Genomic DNA, 19,916 nt, shown 5'->3' with positions numbered 1-19,916 from the left:
GTTGTGATCCCAGTGTCCTGGGATCGAGCCCCACATCAGGCTCCTTGCTCAGCGGGGAGCCTGCTTCCTCCTCTCTCTCTGCTGGCCTCTCTGCCTGCTTGTGATCGCTGTCAAATAAATAAATAAAATCTTAAAAAAAATTTTTTTTTTTTAAAGTTACTAGTAAGAAAAGAAGACAAGATAATGTGAACTCTGGAGTGCTGGGATGGAATCAAAGGGGGAAAAAGACCACACCTTAGTGCACACATGCAGAAAAGAGACCCAGGAGGGCACATTTGGTAGGAACCCCTGAGTATAGGCATTTAAGGTGGAGCCCTCTGTGTTCTATCAGAACATTTCCTTTGGAAAAGTCTAAGAGGGACTTTGCAAGTCAGCAAACTTCTCTCCTGTGTCCTGTTTTACCTTTCGGGCATCGTAAAAGCCTGTAGACTTAAGGCACTCAAAGAATGTTTGGAAGGATATTCCATTATGCTGGGACATAATGGAGAAGGGTTATGACTCCCAACAGCTAAGCCTAATGAGTTTAGCAAAAAATTTACCAGAACATTCGGCAGTCCGGGGTTCTTTACTTTTTCTTGTGCCGTGGAGGAAAGGTATCCAGCAATATAGTGAAGTTTAATAGACCCTTTCTTAAAACGTTTTAAAAGGCATAAACTACGCAGGATTACAAAGGAACCCAGTTATAAAAAGCCATAAAAATGTTTTTAATTGTGATAATAGTAATAAGTAAAAATTAGTAAATAAGTAATAAGAGTTTCTTAAGTAAGATCTGGTAACAGGTCAGTAGGTTTGAAGTCGGGAGGTGCCTCAGATCTGTGCACCAGCTGTTATTTTATATAAAAATACCTGTAATTTCTCTCCGTGACAGTCGCAGACAACATGTAACTTGGGGCCTCCGTTTCGCGACTGAAGGATATGTTTGACTTAGGTTAGAGGTTAGTGAAATAAAGGTATAATTTCCCCCACCCAAGTTCACAGGCTTCACTGTTCTGCCCACAGGAGTCTGCAGACCCCAGGTTTGATCGTCAGTACTAGTAAGGGCAGCAGAACTCTGGTCCATTGAGTCAGAAACAGATCAGACTTGAGCTACAAGAAGTACTTGGCAAGGCATAAATAACTAGGATTCCACTCAAGCAGCGATTGCTGCTCTATACAAAAAAATGTGATGATGTGGTGCAAAGGGTTATAACTGTGGAAAATCATTTTGATGGAGTGGATCCCAGCGCTGCAGAGGCTGAGGTCAACACCGAGGAGCAGGGATGGTTGAAAATCATCATCGAAACCTCGGACTTGGGTTTAAAGGCAAGGCAGGGAAATGTTTCCTTTATTAAAGACTGTCCTACTCCTTCAGCTCAGGTCATGATCTCGGGGTCCTGGGATCAAGCCTGGCATTGGGATCGGGCTCTCTGCTCAGCAGGGAGCCTGCTTCCCCCTCTCTCTCTTCTGCCTGCCTCTCTGCCTACTTGATCTCTGTCAAATAAGTAAATAAAATCTTTTAATTAAAAAAAAAAAAAGACTGTCCTACTAAAAGGAACATTTTTTTTTCCTGCCCAAAAGGATGGGACATGATGTTCAGTTGTAACGTTTGGTTAAAAGGGATCCCATCTTCTTAGGGTAGAGTCACTGTGTTATATGATGACATCTTTATTCAGCTCACCCCTGCCTCCGTACGCCGCTACCCACTTTGTAAATCTCATTCACCTCTGTGGTCTCCTGAGTCTAAAATAATTCTTATGTGTCAGGGGACCTGGGTGGCTCAGTCAGTTAAGCATCCAGCTCTTGATTTCGGCTCGGGTCATGATCTCAGGGTTGTGAGATCGAGTCCCACCTCAGGCTCTACGCTCAGCGTGGAGTCCGCTTGGGCTTCTCTCTGCCTCTCTCTCTCTCTCTCTTTCTAAATGAATACATAAAATCTTTAAAAGAAATGAAGTAATCGTTATGTGTCGAACAGTCATACACAATTTTTAGACTAAGTAGCAGTTTTTTAGCAATTTTTAGACTAAGCGGGTCACAGCTGTGTCAAGCAGGAACAGATGGGTATTATCGTAGTACCTGCTGGCTTCTCGGGTTTCTCCGTGGTGGGCTTTCTGTGAAACTCAGTACAAAGGTGATAGGTTGACTCAGAGAGACAAAGAACTCTGTAGGGGGGTCTCATGAAGTAAATAATCTCTAGAAAGAAGAATAGAGGGCAATGTGTTGGAGTTTTCAAATGTAACCGGCTAGTTTCCTGATCATTTTGTGGAGGAGATTAGTTGGCTCCTTGTCTCACGAATTCCTAAATCTGTTGAGGGCCCCATGCAGGACTTGCCCACCCACCACTTCCTTCTCGTAATCCCCCCGTCCCCCAGGCCCATCTGTCCTTGGTGCCTTCTGTCCTGATCACATTCTGTCCTGATGCTTCTTAGCACCACTGCTCACCTCCTAAAGTCCTAAAGCCTCTCTGCACCTCCATTTCTTGCCTCCTTCCTCCTTACCCGTGGTTCTTCCATCTGTTTCGTCGGGGAGAAGACATTACTACCTTCCTTCTTTCTGGTCCAAAGTGTTCCTTGCCCAACTAGGTGTTTTAACAAGGTGAAAATGTTCCACGCAACTTTGCCCTGAACTATCTGCCTCCTACTTCTGCAAACAAAACAAAATTAATTACAAAATTGAGAGACACACATTTTTCTTCTAACCCGCCAGTGTTTGTTTTCGCTTCTGAATGTGGAGCAGAGTACACAGACTCCTGGGCGCATTAACCACAAAGATTGACCCAAGTATGGGAAAGATCAACAGCGGTTTCAGACATAGTGACTCTTGTTTTCTTTTGTTTTGTTTTTACCAATAAGCGTTTCCATGTGTAAGCAAACTATTGAGAAAAAATATATTGCAGTATGCTGTTATATTTGCTTTTTTTTTTTTTTAACACCATGTATGGTTTTTAATCCTGCAAAACTTGGCTTTACTTTTTGCCTGTTCCATGAGCCTTAGAGAATTCCCCCCGGTACCCTGCGCTCTCAGGCAGTTGTCAGATGCCCAGAATGTTTGTTTTTAAATCTTGTTGAATGAAAGGAAAACATTAATTCTTTTTTTTCCAGCAGCTGTATTGAAGTATAATTTACATTACTGTCAAATTCACTCTTTTAAAGTGTATAATGCAATGCTTTGCTGTTGGTTTACGGAATTGTAGAACCGTCTTCCCCCACCCTCCACCCCAGCATCAGACTGGGTTTCTATCTCTGTGGGTTAGCCTTTTCTGAAAATTTATATAGATAGGATTCTATAAGATGTGATCTTTGGTAGCTGGCTTCTTTCACTGAGCCTGTTTTTAGTGAACCTACAAAGACTAATAGCTTGTTTGTTTCCCCTGTAATAAAATTCTACAAAATAAAATTGGAAGAATACAGCAAGCATTTCAAATGGGATGGTTTCTTTTTTCAACGAGATGGGAGTAAATCCATTGTTTGAACGCAGTTGGCAGGTTTAAAGCATCAGGGATGTAGCCCCAGGGGGACACGCCCAAGAGCCAGCCTTCCAGTTTGACTCTGCAGCGGCTGCTGGGCCTGCCTCCCTTAGGACTGCCACCCCCGTGTTCTCCCGGGTCCGAGTAGAAAGTCATTACCATCTGCCAAGCTCTTGCTGTACGGCCGATGCCTTACCAAACCCTTCATGGCATGGGTTATTGCATTAGTCCTCACAAGACTCAAGATGATTGTCTACACGTTTCAGGGTAAGAAACAGACAGAGAGGTTTTACCTGAGGTTGAAATCGTTGGCCCCAGTTCACTTGGCTGGTAAATACCAGATGCCCGATTGGAAGCTAGTTCTTTCAGCCCGCAGAGCCTGTTTCCTTAACCCTGATGCTGTACCATCTCTTACTGATGCGAAGCTCAAACACAGAATTAGTCAGGAGAACCAGGCGAGCCCTAGTGCCTGCAGCCACCCTGGACAGGTCAGGGCAGCTCCCACGCCCTCACCTGTTCCCGCACCACTCGATGATGCTCTTTGCCATGGTCCCCCCCGTACTGTTGTTATATTCGGGTTCCCCTCCAAAGAAGTCCACGGAATGCGACATTTTGAGAATGAGTTCTGGGGAACCTGCGTGGCACAGTTGGTTGAGCCTCTGACTCATGATTTCGGCTCAGGTCACGGTCTCAGGGTTGGGGGATCGAGCCCCAAGTGGGGCTCCGTGCTCAGCACAGGGTCTGCTTAAGATTCTTTCTCTCACTCTGCCCCTCCCCCCCAATAAATAAATAAATCTTTTAAAAAAGAAAGAGTTCCACCTAGAAAGTTCTGTTTTCTTTTTTTTTATTAATTTTTATTTATTGTGTTAGTCACCGTAGTGTACATTATTAGTTCTTAAAATAGTGTTCCAAGATTCATTGTTTGCGTGTAACACCCAGTGCTCTGTGCAATCCGTGCCCTCCTTAATACCCACCACCGGGCTCACCCATCCCCCCACCCAAAAGGTCTGTTTGCCAGAGGGTAAAAGGTAATACTCTGGGAAATTTGTTGAGTTAGAAGAGCTTATTGCTTGGATAAAGGACGTAATGTTAAAAAGGAATTGTGTTTTTGTTCACAAGACAGTGAATTTTAAAATGTGCCAGCTTCCGCTCTTCTTTTTTGGTGACACAAGAGGTAAGAAGGGGTTATAAAGTTAATTCCAAAGAAACCGATGTTCACGTACTTCTCTTGACTTTTGGTATGTGTGTGTCCCCTGTTCAATGGGACTGTTCCCACAGCTAAGAAGAAACTTCCCAACTTGCCTGTCTTCTTGGAAAACGCCTCATGTCCTAAAGTCTTCCCAGTCAGAAGCTCTCCTCAGTACAATAAACCCCAGGCTGTTCTGTGCTCCCCTGCAGATGTTTACAGATGAGGAGATGATGATAAAGGACGCTGGTGAGTACACGACCCAGTGTGACCTTCGGATCCCTCTGGTCACCAGTTGGGTCCGGTGTGAAATCCCATGACGGGCCTAGGGGGTATGGTCACCTCAGTTTGTAAATGGAATATTTTTACATGAACTTAAAAAAATTTTTTTTTTTTGGAAAAAGTAAAACCTATCCTATTAAAAAAGTAAAGACTTGTCGTATTTTTCCCCCCTACAGTTAAAAAATTTGCCCAGGAACAGGTTGCTCCTCTGGTTTCAACCATGGATGAGAATTCAAAAATGGACATATCGATAATACAAGGACTGTTTCAACAAGGGGTATATACTTTATAATTCTTCCCATTTCAAACTTTCCTATAAGTACTGTCCAGCATTAAAATGTATGCATGTGACTAAATTCAGGAACTGTAAGGACGGCTTAATGAACTCTTCATTTCCAAGTCAAAATTATCTGTGTTCTCTTTTAAGGATTTTTATTTTTGAGAGAGAGAACATGAGCAGCAGGGAGGGGCAGAGAGGGAGAAGCAGGCTCCACTGAGCAGGAAGCCCGATGCGGGGCTCGATCCCAGGACCCCGAGATCCTGGAAGGCAGACACTCCACCGACTGAGCCTCGCGGGTGCCCCTCTGTGTTCTCTTTTAGTTTGAGATCCTGGCTCAAAGTTTCTTTTAAATTGACTTAGCGTTTTGAGTTAGAAATACTGTGCTTTTTAATAAAAGGGCTTGGAAGCAAGAGCGAGTGATTTCTTTACACCTATGGTCCCCAACCAGAGGCTCTTTTTGCCCCCCAAGAGACATCTGGAAGTCTCTGGAGACATTTTTGGTGGTCACAACTGGGGGTGACACTGGCATCTGGTGGAGTAGAGGTCAGGGTCCTGCTAAGTGTACAGGACTGCCCCCCAACATAGGGTTGTCCCCCCTCAACAACCACCAGGATTAAGAAGAGGATTTTAGGGGCACCTGGGTGGCTCAGTGGGTTAAAGCCTCTGCCTTTGGCTCAGATCATGATCCCGGGGTCCTGGGATCGAGCCCCGCATCGGGCTCTCTGCTCAGCAGGGAGCCTGCTTCCTCCTCTCTCTCTGCCTGCCTCTCTGCCTACTTGTGTTCTCTCTCTGTCAGATAAATAAATAAAATCTTAAAAAAAAAAAAAGAGGATTTTAGTGAGACTTCACATTAGACCCTGTATCCCACCCAAGTCCCTCTGCACACCACAAACCTAGAAGCGGAGGCGACCTCTGAATTCCACACCAACCAGGGACCCCGGCTTCCAGTGCCCGAAGTCCCAGAGCCCTTGACTAGAAGCCCAGTAGACACCACGGGTGACAGTAGAGCTGCCCCAGTAGGTTAGCTGCATGGCGGCTGAAGAACATTTTCAGAGTCACTGCCCTCACTCATCATCTCTCCCTCTCCATAGCCGTCGAGTGACGTTTCCCTTTCATTTTGAATATGGGATATCCCAGGATGGGTAGTTCCTCTTCGGAGCCATGGGGTAAAATTTTGTCTGTCATCCTGCTGCAAAAATACCTCCTTTTCCACCCAACGGGAATAGTTTTTGCTTCGTCCTGTTTTGAAGAGACCGGCTTTGTGATATCCTGACTAGTCGTGATTTTTCCACCTTTTCTTAAGCAATGAAACGCTTGGGAACGTGGCGTCTTGTATGGAGCCCCGGGGTCGGTGGCATCTGGGGGTCCCGTTTCTCGGGCCGGCTTCATCTTCATCGTTGGCAGAGCCCCTGGGCCGCTCTGAGAAGGCTTAGGGTTCTGCCCGCTGAACCTCACTCTTCTGATGGGGCGGCTTCCTGCGGGCCGGGTGCTCTGAAGCCCACCAGCTGCCCTGCCTTAAGGGTCGCGCCAGCTGCAGTGTCTACTTGGTGGCACCTCCCACACCAGCTCTTCTCTGCCGCCTCCTGTCCCCGTGCGGTCCCCTGCTGTAGCAGTCGCCGACAAACACGGTCTTTCCCACGGAGGGAAAACCGGTGACTTTTTGGGAGAAGCAGTGTGGCGACAGCTCTTCGGCATCCTGATGATGGCAGCTTTGGACCGCCGCCGCGCCCTCTTCCTTCGGTGTTTCCTCGTAGAACCTCATTCCTGGATCTCACCCCGGCCTTCCCCCTGCCTTCCCCTCTGCTGACCACGACCGCCGGGACCCAGACGGCAGCTCGCTGTGATTCCAGAAGCGGCTGGGCAGAACAGAAAGCTGCATTATCCTTTTTATCTGTGCACAGCTCTGGGGCATGAATTACACATACACACGTGCTCCTTCTGAAATGGGGACTTTCTGAGAAAAACAGAACTGCGGGAGTTTCGCGCTCCAGACTTAGGAGTAGCTGCTGAATACTGAAAGTATTGGAAATCCTTGGAAAGCTTGGCCACATCTGGTCCTGTTCACCACGCCCCTTCCACCTTGTCTGGTGGGGTTTGGGGAAACACCACCAGATGTCTGCTAACCACCTAGAATGTCCCAGAAGGTGCGATCCTTCAGTTACCAGCTTGGCTGAAGGAGTCAAGGCAAGGAGCCTGGCTAGAAGGGATTGTGCCGCACTGCCTTCCTCTAGGTCCTTGCTGCAGGAGACACTTTCTCCTTCTTCCGCTCCATCATCCTTCAAAGCATTTTACAGATTCTTGTGTTTCAGATACCACAAGGAAACGAATGGCAGTTCTAGCTTGTAACCGCTTCCTTTTCAGAGAGGTACAGCTTCCACTGTAGTTTTTGTTACTTACAAGATAGTACAAAAGCCATACCAAATCAAAATAAAATGTACAAATAGGCTTTTATTTTTTTTTTAAGTTTTTATTTATTGATTTGACAGACAGAGATCACAAGCAGGCAGAGAGGCAGGCAGAGAGAGGGGGAAACAGGCTCCCCGCCGAGCAGAGAGCCCGATGTGGGGCTCGATCCCAGGACCCTGAAATCATTACCTGAGCCGAAGGCCGAGGCTTTAACCCACTGAGCCACCCAGGCGCCCCTACATACAGAGTTTTAAAATTAGGAATTTATATAGTTAAAATTTAATTTTGAACTTGTTCTTGCGAGCAATTTTCCCATATGAAAATTAGCTGTCTTGGAGCACCTGGGTGGCTCAGTGGGTAAAGCGTCTGCCTTTGGCTCAGGTCATGATCCCAGGGTCCTGAGATCAAGTCCCACATCCGGCTTCCTGCTCAGTGGGGAGGCTGCTTCTTCCTCTCCCTCTGCTGCTCCCCCTGTTAGTGCTTGCTCTCTCTCTTTCTCTCTCTCTCTCTCTCTCTGTGTGTGTCAAATAAATAAATAAAATCTTTTAAAAAAAAGAAATTAGCTTTCTTAATCTGTTTCCTTGTTTTTCCTTTCAGTTGATGGGTATTGAAATTGAAACAAAATATGGAGGAACCGAAGCTTCCTTTTTTTCCTCTATCCTAGCGATAGAGGAATTAGCCAAAGTCGATGCATCTGTGGCCTTGGTATGTGACATCCAGAACACAGTAATTAACAATCTGATTAGAAAATATGGAACAGAAGAACAGAAGGCCACCTATTTGACCAAGCTTGCGACAGAACAAGTGAGTCCATAGGAGTTGTTTAAATGAATCTGATCTCTGTTAAACTTGGGACACCTCCAGCTGCAGTGTTGACTCTGCAATGTTGACAGCACGGTACCTACCGTTCAATAATCAAGCAATGCCCAGTAAGTTACTGCTCCTAGGAGAATATACTCTGCCTCTTATTTCTGCTTGGAAATTCAGAGAATAATCAGCAGACAAAAAAACTTTTTTTTTTTTTTTTTTTGGCCCCAGTTCTATTTCCTTCATACTTTGGTTGGTGGTTTCATTTACAGTGAGATGTCTAGAAAACTGCAATTATTAGAATGGATTTAATTAAATTTAACATTGAATCTGTGCACTTATATCTTTAAATCTTAGACAAGTAGTAGGGTATATATTAGAAAATAACGCTTTGGAAATACAATTATGATTCTGATAAGTACAGGCTTTTAAAAGTGGCTAAAGCTTTAAATGACACTTGTTTATTTTACTAAAGTATTTGTTATGCACAGTATAGACACAGTTATTAACTTGGAATTTTTTCTGCTTGCATATGTAGGTTGGAAGTATCTGTCTTTCAGAGGCTGGAGCCGGTAGTGATTTATTTGCTTTAAAGACCAGAGCTGATAAAAAGGGAAACTATTACGTCATCAATGGGTCAAAGATGTGGATCAGCAATTCAGAATACGCGGGGATCTTCCTGGTGATGGCAAACGTAAACCCTGACCTTGTAAGTTGGAAAGCAGGAATTTTCCCCCACCCCAGCCTCTTCTCTCCGTAGCTCTTTCCTGCCTGCATTTCCTTTTTACAGCTTTGTCTGAAAGTCCTCATTCTCCTCAGTACTGAAAAGTTAGATAACTGACATTTTTCAGCCTCTTATTTACTATTCTCCCCGAATATATACAGTTGATGTGATTAGTAACTACACAGAGTCTGTTTATTAATTGCCACCAAATATGTTGTATCAGAAGTTAAACTTTCATTTTGTAGGATTTCACATTTTCTATTTGAGGATGAATTTAAGTACCTACTTACTACATTTGTTTTAAGAATATTTGGTTTAGTTGGAAAATGGGTATATGACAAAAAGGTAAGTACATTTGATTGTCCTTTCTCTGACATAACATTTAATTGAATTAAATTTTGAAACTAACATACTTAACAAATGAAGTTTAAAACATGGAATGCTCATGATCACATGATACTTTAGTGTATCTTAATAATTTTAATAGCCATAATGCTTTCTGGAAAAGTAAAAGAAATTATAGACTTCTTAATTGTGAATCTAGTGTTTTCCAAGTTTCCTAATGCATGTGTTGCAGCTCTGAGCCCATTAATATTAATGCCAAAGTTCAGTTTTAGTTTTCTGTCAACTTCCAACTCTTGGAAACAAGGGATCTTACGAGTTCAAGTGTGACAATAGCATTTTTTTTTAATCAGCATTTTGAATCTTCTTTTTAGGGGTATAAAGGAATTACCTGCTTCTTAGTAGATCGCGACACTGAAGGCCTTCACATAGGGAAAGCAGAAAACAAAATGGGGATTAGAGCTTCTTCCACGTGCCCATTAACGTTTGAAAACGTCAAGGTGGGTATCTTAGAATTTCTAGCAAAAGACTGGCATGAAATAAGCTATGCATGGAACTGTAGATGCGTGAGAAAAGGGTCACCTTATTGAGCACGTGTAGGACAACATTCTTAGGTGAGCTCTTGACTAAACGTACTTTTCACAAGAGTTTAGGCAAAGAGGGGAACTTCTCTGCCTAGCAGCTGGCCGCAGAGCCAATGCTGAGGATTAATCCCGTTTATACTCTTTAAATTATATGCTTGTGAACCATTTATACTTTATAAACTTGATACTGACTTCAGACAGACGTGTGGTGTGGTATACCAAAGGCCACAAGGTGGGGATGTTGCTCAATGAGCCTGAGAACTGATGAGGCAGCACGCCACAGTTTAGAGTGGAATCTGTTAAAAGTGAGGGAGAGAAATAAGATGAAATCAGAGAGGGAGACAAACCATCAGAGACTCTTGGGGCACTTGGGTGGCTCAGTCGTTGAGCGTCTGCGTTTGGCTCAGGTCACGATCTCGGGGTCCTGTGCTCCAGCCCCGCAGCATTGGGCTCCCTGCTCAGCAGGAAGCCTGCTTCTCCCTCTCCCCGTCCCCCTGCTTGTGTTCCCTCTCTCACTATCTCTCTCTCTGTCAAATAAATAAAATCTTAAAAAAAAAAAAATCAGAGACTCTAGGGAACAAACAGAGCTGCTGGAGGGGCGAGGGGTAGGGAAATGGGGTAACTGGGGGGTGGGCATGAAGGATGGCACGTGATGGAATGAGCGCTGGGTGTTACATGCAACTGATGAATCACTGACTTCCATCTCTGAAACTAATAATGCAGTATATGTTAATTACATTGAATTTTTTTTTTTTTAAAGCGAGAAAGAAAAGACTGCTAGAATGGTTATGCTTTAGAACTTGACATGGGTGGAACAGGTTGTGACAGGCTTTTTATCACTCGTGTTACAACTTGATCCTTTGGTTCATGAGGGAGCATGTGTGCGCGCAGGGGCTGACTTTGCAGACGGATGGTCCAGCCTCACTAATTGCCCCAGACTGGCTTCCTTCCTGCCTGCCCTTTCTTTCTCTGTTCTGCCCACTCCCTCTCCTGAGGCTATAAAGCTAAATGGATTGTTTTATTGTTCCCAGTCTACATTTTTTTAAATTACGAATAAACATTTTAATCTGTTTCTTTTCTCCTTCTGCCCCTCCCTCATATGCTCATGCGTGTGTGTGCACCCACCTCAGGTGATTTTTACAGGGATGATAGTCGCAGCAGAAGAAAGGTTGGATACCCTTGATTTAGCCAAGTACTTACGTGTTTTGTGTAATTCCCAGTATGTCCTATCTCACCATAGCATACAGGTAGGAATTGGGGAAAGTGATTATTCATCTGTTATTGATGGATTGTATGAGAGTCCCTTTTTCTAGATCCATTCATTTGTTCAACATGTGCCTGTGCTGGGCGCTAGCAGAAGCAATAGCAAACAGCCCTGACGTGAGTCCTGCCCTCTCCAGAGCTTTGTGGGAAGCCGAGGAGGAGACAGAGTCGAGGGGTACCCTTGGAGTTCACGAAGTCCTGGGCTAGAGTCCTGTCACACAAATTGGGAATGTTGTGTATATAAACCTGTGTAATCAAAATGAATTATGTAAAATTAAATGTAGAAATAACTGCACGTTTTTCTTTCAGGTTCCAGAAGCCAATATCCTGGGACAAATTGGACAGGGCTATAAGTATGCCATAGGGAGTCTTAATGAAGGCAGAATAGGAGTTGCTGCACAGGTTAGTCACATTTTAGCCAAATTGCTCGACTCTTCCACAGTGTGGGCCAATTAAAAGGTAGAAAGAAAAAGTGCAAAGGAAGGAAGAGAGGGAGAGAGGTGTGGGAGGGAGGGAGGGTAAGGAAAACTGATGCATGTTGGAAGCTTGTGAACACAAGATGGCGCCCTTCCCTTCCGTGAGGGGAAGGGATGGCTTCTGACTGATTTCTTTCAGATCCTGCTTGGGTCAATTATGTAATGTCCTGAGAACCAAACAATGGCTCAGTGGTGACGCTTTTTCTGCTTTGAGAATGTTAAGTATTATCCAATACCTGGATCGATAACTTCTCAAATATATTGTAAATTAATGTGCCCTTAAAAAAAATCACCTTTTCAGTTTTTGAAGTTCATTCTAGAAGAAAATTTTTTTAATTAAGAATACCTGATACTCTGGGTAGTGAGGGTCTGTAATCTGTAAAGAATGAAAGATTTGCTGCTTAGCATTTTGCCTGTGAAAATCAGGCAATCTTGTGTTTGTGGTGCTTGAAATAAAATAGCCATAATTAAACAGATACATACGATGAGAACTATTCCATTTTTTTTAACCAAATTTGCCCTTTATAATGCACATTACATTGCTCTATGAAGTGAGATCAGTTGCTTTCTTGATTAACACAATTAATAGCATCTGGTTTTATTATAAATGTCATTTTGGGGGCGCCTGGCTGGCTCAGGCGGCAGAGCACGTGATTCTTGATCTTGGAGTTAAAAGTTCAAGCCCCACATTGAATGTAGAGGTTACTTAAAGATAAAATCTTTTTTTAATGTCATTTTGTAGAATATATTTGTTTATTTTTAATCAACAAATATCCCAAATTCAAAAACTAACAGCATTTAGATTTTAAAGCCTTTGGTATAGTTAGATGTTGTAGTATCCCTCTAGATTTTTTTTCTGCTGCTGCTAATTTGCTAACAAAACATCCTTAGGTCAAAACTTAACCCATGTTTCTTACAAACCTAGATAATGAGAGAAATGGCTTATTTGTTCTTTTTAATGTTTTCCTGTGATTCAGTTTCATCAGATACAACATTAAAAACTGTAGGACTGGATCTCCTTGTTCTCAGATATATAAATAATATAGATGTTCTGGTAGTAAAATACACAGCCTGGACTTTCATCTGATTACTCCAAGTTATCTTATAACCTAATTAAAAGTTAAAGTCAGGTAGTTGCCATTTCTTGGTTAACATTGTGGATCCCTTTTAGAGAAAGAGTCACAAATAATAGCAAACTGAAGGTATCTGTCCTCAAAACTGCAGCCAAAGACCATTTAGTTTTTCATTATTAATAGTGAAAACTATCAATAATGTGACTGACAACGGGTCATTTTTAGGATATTATCCACACGCCATAAACATCAGTCCTGAGTTTGGTGACCTCATCTTATCTCAGCCCCAAGTGCAGTGGGTTGGTGCCTCACCGAAGTTTGGGTTTTGCAGGGGATGGTGTCCTTTAATCAGTTTTAGCTCGATATTCTGTTCTCCAGGAAATTCAAAACAAAAGGCTGAAGGAAAATGTGAATGAACACTAATGAAATCTTGATAAGTTTGTGGGCATTTCCCCCAAAGCTTTCACTGTTGATTTTTTTTTTCTATTCTTTTTCTAAAACCCATATAGTTTGACATCATGCAGGACAGTGACTTCATGGCCACCTAATGTTGGAAGGGAACAACCATTTCCGAGCTTGAAGGGTTCAGTAGGTCAGTTAGCAGTGAGACCGTTGAGCTGAGCTCACCAGCAGGCCTGACTGGTTCCCATGCAGAAGTCCCGTCTTTATCAGGTGCTCTCAGTGTAACCCTGCAGGAAACCGTTCAGGTCTGAAAACGCTGACACCTCGGCCACTCACGCCCTCCACTCCAAGCCTTCAGTCCTTAGACACCTCACGTTGCTTTTTTTTCTCAAGTTCCCACAGATGGACCTAATGTGTAGCTGGGGCTGGGAAACCGTGTTCTTTTATGTTCTAGTGCCCTTTCCCTGAAGCGTTTATTAATCCTGATAGTATGCAACACGGATAGGAAGATAGAAAGTTAGGAAGTGACCTTCCACACTGGCCTTCTAGAAAGACTAGAGGGAGCTACTCTGTAGTCTTCAAGGCCAGTTGAGAGCTGCATTTCCAGGGCTTGCTTTATGCCCGGAGAAGCAGAGTTTAAATGAAGAGCTCCCTTCAAAGTAACCTCGTGGTAGGAGCACAGCCAAGCCTGAGACTCACCTCTGCTAGAATTAAATCGACCCCTATTGATATAAAACCACTCGAATGATTTCTCGAATCTTCTCCCGCTCCCTGGAAGTTAAGTTCTACAAATGCAGTGGGTGAAGCTACCACTTGGTGCCTCCAGTTCTTACCCTGCCTGCAATGACTCAATTTGCCTGTAAAAGGAACGTATACCCTGAATAATCAAAAGCATAAACTTAATAACAAAATAAGAAATCCTGCTCTTTTTTTTTTTAACAGATGCTGGGACTGGCTCAAGGGTGCTTTGACTACACTATTCCCTACATGAAAGAAAGGATGCAGTTTGGCAAAAGGATATTTGATTTTCAGGTATGTAATTATTAGCTTCTCCGTTCTGAGCCATCCTCTCGAGATTTCTGCTAATGAAGAGCTGTGTCATAAAGCTGTGGAGGGCATCCCCTCAGGGCAATCTTAATGGGAGAGGTGGGGAGGAGGAAGGAACAGGTCTCAGTGCGCATACCTGTGAATGCCTTGACCTTCTCCAAGGGCAGAACAGTCATTCTTGCGGCCCACCCGTGGCATGACTCCAAATTTCTTAGTGAGAACTTTACAGTTGTCTCCGCACTGCTTCCCAAGTTCTAGGGCATGGGGTCTGCAGTCAGGCACCCAAGGCTCAAATCCCAGCTCTCTCTTACCAGCTGTAGGCCGTGGGCCCCAACTGCTGCATCTCTAAACTAAAGGTGATGCTAGGGTGACTTGGCCTCACAGAGATGTGTGGAATATGTAGCACGTTCCCTGAGTGGGACGAGTGCTCGGTAAATGGGAACACTTGTTAGGAGCCCTCTGTGCGGGAACCACACAATAATCCTCCGAAGACTACACTTGGACACTTCTTGAAAGCAGAAAGTACGGTTTGCTGCAGTGAGTCTGAGAAGTTTTCAGCCAAGTGTGTTGAAAGAAGCTGGCCTGGTCTAATGATGTGGCTTCTCGGAGCTCCCCAGATACAGGGGCTGTAGGGGGCCGTGGCATCTTCCAGTCCATGTGGAAGCCTTTGCCAGGTTAGGGAAGGCCGGGAGCCGCAGCTTACTGCACTTACTCAAGCACTTTACCTAAAAATCCAGAGTAACTGTTTCACATGTTCGTGAAACCTCCCTGTAGGCAGCTCCAGGCTCCACGTCCGATTTCTTACTACATTTCCGGCTCTGTTGTGCTGCATCGTCTTCAGGTGCTGTGATAAGGACTTGGCCTTACACAAGCATGCACAGATTGCCTGTACATACAGATTCTAGGCATAGTGTGAGAGTACGTGGTCAGTTCAAGGTCTGGAAAGACTGAGCATGGCAGGCCTGGCCAGGGCCCCCCATAGCCCGTGCTGTCCTTGCATCTTAGCCACGGGAAACGGAAGCACCTAGAGATTGAGTTCCCAAGGACATCAGGTGTCAAACCATAGGTGTTTCGTCTTGACTTCTGGTCCTATTTTCATTTAATTATGCTAGAGTCCTTTCTCAGAGCCAGCTGCCACAGAGATCGCAAGGAAAGGGACAGAATATGAAGACAATTTGTGGGGAGCTTTAGATCTCCTTTGTACAGAGGAAACAATGTTTCTGTGTCTGTGGAGTTGGCGAGGGAGGGATACGGCATCAGGTGAACCGATAGGTGTCATCATGACACTTCTAAAGATGCCGGGTATGGGTAATTAAAAGAAAACTGTGAAGCTTCATTTTGATCATAAAATGGGTTTAAATTAATTATTAAATATAACAAATTGTTAAACCTAATTCTATGATTTTTTTAAAAAATCTTGACAGTTATACAGAATTACATGAACTTTGAACGTCTTCTAGATCCATTTCCTTGTAGATGGCAGATTTTTAAGTATTTCTACAAAATGAAAGCAAATTCCATTTTGGGGGTATATTTTCATCCTGTCAGTGTTCCACATCCAGGCAAGACTTTGAGGATAAGCTATTTTTTCAGAAATCATAATTCTCTAACTTGGGCCCGAATTTCCAGGGGCTCCAACACCAAGTGGCCCACGTTGCCACCCAGCTGGAAGCTGCGAGATTGCTGACGTACAACACTGCTAGGCTTCTAGAAGCTGGAAAACCATTCATAAAAGAAGCATCGATGGCCAAATACTATGCATCAGAGGTAAAACCACAAACAACCGAAATCCGTAATTCAGCCTCCTTCCCCTCCCCTCCCCCATTGTGTATGTATGAACCTTTCCACTTGGTATTTATTGAGCATTTGTTTTTCAAGTAAAATAGCATAGACTTTGCGGTTCCTACAACAGAAAAGCAAAATCGCAAACCTTCCATGGAAAAGTGCTTTAATTCTATGAGGTCTCGGTGTTTTCACGGGCTCTTCAGTGGAAACTGAGTCACGCAGTTCGGGTAGAACACGCATCAACAGTCCCTCTGTGAGCTTTATCTGAATGTGGCATCCCACCCCTGGTTCCTCTGGTTCGGGCAAAGTGAATGCCAGGGGAGATCACGCGAAATAAAAAACCCAAGAAGAGATTGTTCACGTTTTGAGGGAATGCTTTCTGTTGATGCCTCACGCATTCTCCGTTTAAGCCGGTAGACGCTGGCTGGAGAACTTGCCAGATCACTGAGTGCTGCGTCCCAGCCTCTGTCGTTTGTCTTCGTCACTCTGTAGCCTGGAGTAGTTCCTTAACCTCTCAGCCCCCAAATTTCACCTCCCACCTCTGCCTCCCTTCTGAGTTCCAGACTAATAGATCCGGCTTCCATTGGACCTGCCCACCCCGTTGTACCCGTTAGAGGCCTGAGTGCCTTGACACCTTCTTTCCCCTCATCCCCACCTTGAATCCCATCATCCACTGCGGAGTATTTCTCGCACTCACATGTTTCTCTGCCTTTCTGCTGCCCCCTATTGTCCAAGCCATGGCATTTCTCGACCAGAGGACCCCGCTCACCTTCTGGCTGTTCCATTGGATTCTCTTGCTTCATCCTCCAGTCCAGTCTTCCCTTTTCAGAATGTCCAGGAGCCCATGTCACCCCAGCTTAACTTTCGTGGCTTCTCACAGCAAACGGAACAATATTTGTATTCAATTCCTGCTGCTTTTAACAAATTAACCAAAAATTTAGTGGCCTAAAGCAATACAATTGTATTAATCTCATGGCTCTGGGGTTCCGAAGTCTGAGTTATCACTGGACAGAATCAAAGTGTCAGCAGAGCTGCCTTTTGGAGGCTCTGGGGAGAATCCATTTCCTCGCTCTTCCCTCTTCTAGAGACTGCTCGCCTTCTCCCACTCACAGCCTCGGACTCCGCCTTCAAGGCCCTCGGGGTAGCATGTTCAAATCTCGCTCTGGCTCTCCTGCCTCTCTCTTTCCCTTAAGAGGACCCTTGTGATGCCGTTGGGCACACCCAGGCTATCCAGGACCATCTCCCATCTCAAAGCCCTCAACTTACCACAACTGTGGGCCCCCATGGCCACGTAAGGTAACAAACATTACAGTTTCTGGGGATTAGCATGCAGACGTCTTTGGGGTCCATTACAGTCTTCAGCCTGCCTGCCATCGTGAGGCCCGCCTGCCTGCCTCTCCATGGTCTTCACAGTTTGCCCTGACCCCAGCGCACTGCCCCCCTCAGGTCCCTGAGGTTGATAAACCCATTTTCCTCTTGAAGCCCTCCCACATGTTCCTCAAATTGAAATGTCCCCTAACTCATCCTTTGGGGCTCAACAAAGCTGTCATTTCCTCACACGTTCTCCCCACCCCTAAATCACATCAGCTTTCCTAACCAGCTCTTCTTTTACCCCGTAGAGTTTACTTGTTTCTGTAATTGTGAGTTGGACGTGTGAGCCAAAAAGGGCAGTGACCGGCCACCCCCCCGCCACAGCGTGGTTTACCCAGCGGCTGGCAGAGTGTGTGATGGAAAGGCGGCCCTGGATGAATATTTGCTGAATAAACAATGCCTGTTGGTAGCATGTGATTGTGTCAGATCAATACCCTGATTTTCCTAAGAAAATGGGAATTTTGTGAATTAATAGGACAGTTTGCATTAGTGGTATAGGGAAGGAGACTGAAGAGACCATGCTGTCTTATAAGGTCACTTCAGTCCTTGCACTTGCCAGTAGCGGTGACCCCGCGTCACTAGAATATTCCGCAGGAGTGTCTCTGGTGCATCGGTTTTGTGGTTTCAGCAGGTCGTCTGCCGCTTGGCTTTGGCAGGTGGCGGGCCTCACCACCAGTAAGTGTATCGAGTGGATGGGAGGAGTCGGCTACACCAAAGATTACCCTGTGGAAAAATACTTCCGAGATGCGAAAGTCGGTAAATAGATTTTTTTACGTTTTATTTTGTTTTCTTTTATTCGCCTATGTGGCTGTCGGGGCTGCTGTATGTGTTTGATTTTCTGCTACTGAAATCTTGGGCAAAGGCAGTGTCGTCTCTTCCATGTTGTGTTTACTGGCTGTCGTCTTCTCTGTGGTTGGTTTTCCTTCCCCCCATCCATCCTTCAAGAAAAAAATGGATGTATATTTTTTTTTAAAACCTCAAATTGCCTCTTTAAATGAATCCACAGGCCTTTTAGTAGAAGTGCAACAAAATCAGCTGTTGTAATTTTTCTTTCCCTAAACACATTAATGCATTTGATGCGTTGAATGCTGATCTTTGAAGCAAAGTTCTGATTCCAGAAGCTTCTTGCCTGATCAAGCCCGAGTGTTCTGATGCTCCACTACCAGGTGGGGAGCCCAAAACGAGGGTCTTTCAAAGCTTCCTGTTCCTGAGGGACGGTCCAGGCTTATGCACGGATAGCCGAGGAACAACTTCTGTGTTTCCTACTGATTCTGGAATCAGAATCCAGTTTCCAAATGAATATTATCATCTTATAGGCAGAATGACTTTGTCATACAGTACCATATTCAGGGGCATGGTGTGTCACTGGGGACAGTTTGGGTGTTTTTTTAAAAAGATTTATTTGTTTCATTTTTGAGAGAGAGAGAGAATGAGCCGGGGAAGGGCAGAGGGAGAAGCAGGCTCCCTGCTCAGCAGGGAGCCTGACACGAGACTCAATCCCTGACACGAGATCAGGACCTGAGCCAAAAGCTGACATTTAACTGAGCCACCCAGGTGCCCCAACTAGGGACCGTTCTATAGCAATCACAAAGGTGACATGTGAGAGCGATTTCTTGTACAGACGTGTGGCCATGGGAGCACTAATTGTTCCTTTCACTCCATTTTGTTTAAGGCACAATATATGAAGGAGCTTCAAATATCCAGCTGAACACCATCGCAAAGCACATCGGCGCAGAATACTGACATCGGAGGGAGTGGGGCCTCTCCCCCGATCTCTGGTAGAACATTCTAAGCTATTGTGCCTTGTTGGGGAAGTAAACCTCCACAACATGGAAGCATTCTGTTTAGGTCCTTAGTCATGATGCTTGGGGTAGACCTTTGCTGTTTGATCTGCTGTTCCGGGCTGCATCAAAGAGGCACAGGAAATCATTTTTCAAATTTGGGAAGAAAGGCATCCGTATTTTTCCAGAACTATTTTTAGAGTTGTGTACATATTAATCATTCCAGCTTCAGGGCAGGCAGATGTTTCACTCTGTCAGCATTTGGAAAAACACACTTGAAGTATTACTTACAGACATGGCTATTTTATATTCCTGTTAAATTTTTATTTTTTAGAATCAGAGAAGATTTTGTCACAGTTGGCAATTCTATAGATCAATTCTAAGTTTCTAAAGTAGGTAGCAACTGAAAATGTATTTAGAAAAATCTAAAAAAAAGTTTTAGTTAAAAAAAGAAAAATCTGAAAGTTCTAGTTCTGAATGTCCGGAAGTGGGTGGAAAATAAGTGTATGGTTATTATTTTAAGAGAGTAAAGCAATATAATTTGTTACTGTAATTGACCTGCATAAAGGATGCATTTCATGATGATTTCAGCAGATCATTTTAAAAACAAGTCTCTTGGGGTACCTGCCTAGCTCAGTTGGTAGAGCAGCACGTGACTCATGATC

At 44.3% G+C, this 19,916-nt stretch overlaps 1 protein-coding gene across 1 annotated transcript in view; it reads left to right on the top strand.

Moving 5' to 3' along the window:
• The window catches only part of ACADSB (acyl-CoA dehydrogenase short/branched chain), a 37,488-nt gene extending 17,800 nt beyond the window's left edge, over positions 1–19,688 (top strand). Inside the window, exons 2-11 of the mRNA XM_032882139.1 lie at positions 4,721–4,877; positions 5,087–5,187; positions 8,194–8,400; positions 8,942–9,112; positions 9,844–9,969; positions 11,626–11,718; positions 14,210–14,299; positions 15,944–16,081; positions 18,127–18,226; positions 19,143–19,688. Of these exons, the coding sequence (XP_032738030.1) occupies positions 4,721–4,877; positions 5,087–5,187; positions 8,194–8,400; positions 8,942–9,112; positions 9,844–9,969; positions 11,626–11,718; positions 14,210–14,299; positions 15,944–16,081; positions 18,127–18,226; positions 19,143–19,213 (1,254 nt within the window). The 3' untranslated portion in view covers positions 19,214–19,688. The remainder of the gene's footprint in view (positions 1–4,720; positions 4,878–5,086; positions 5,188–8,193; positions 8,401–8,941; positions 9,113–9,843; positions 9,970–11,625; positions 11,719–14,209; positions 14,300–15,943; positions 16,082–18,126; positions 18,227–19,142) is intronic.
• The last annotated feature ends 228 nt before the right edge of the window (positions 19,689–19,916 follow it).

This window comes from Lontra canadensis, unplaced genomic scaffold (assembly GCF_010015895.1).
Source record: "Lontra canadensis isolate GAN:19392208 unplaced genomic scaffold, GSC_riverotter_1.0 scaffold79, whole genome shotgun sequence".
Classification (NCBI taxonomy): Eukaryota; Metazoa; Chordata; class Mammalia; order Carnivora; family Mustelidae; genus Lontra; species Lontra canadensis.
This window is presented reverse-complemented; position numbering and strand designations above follow the sequence as displayed.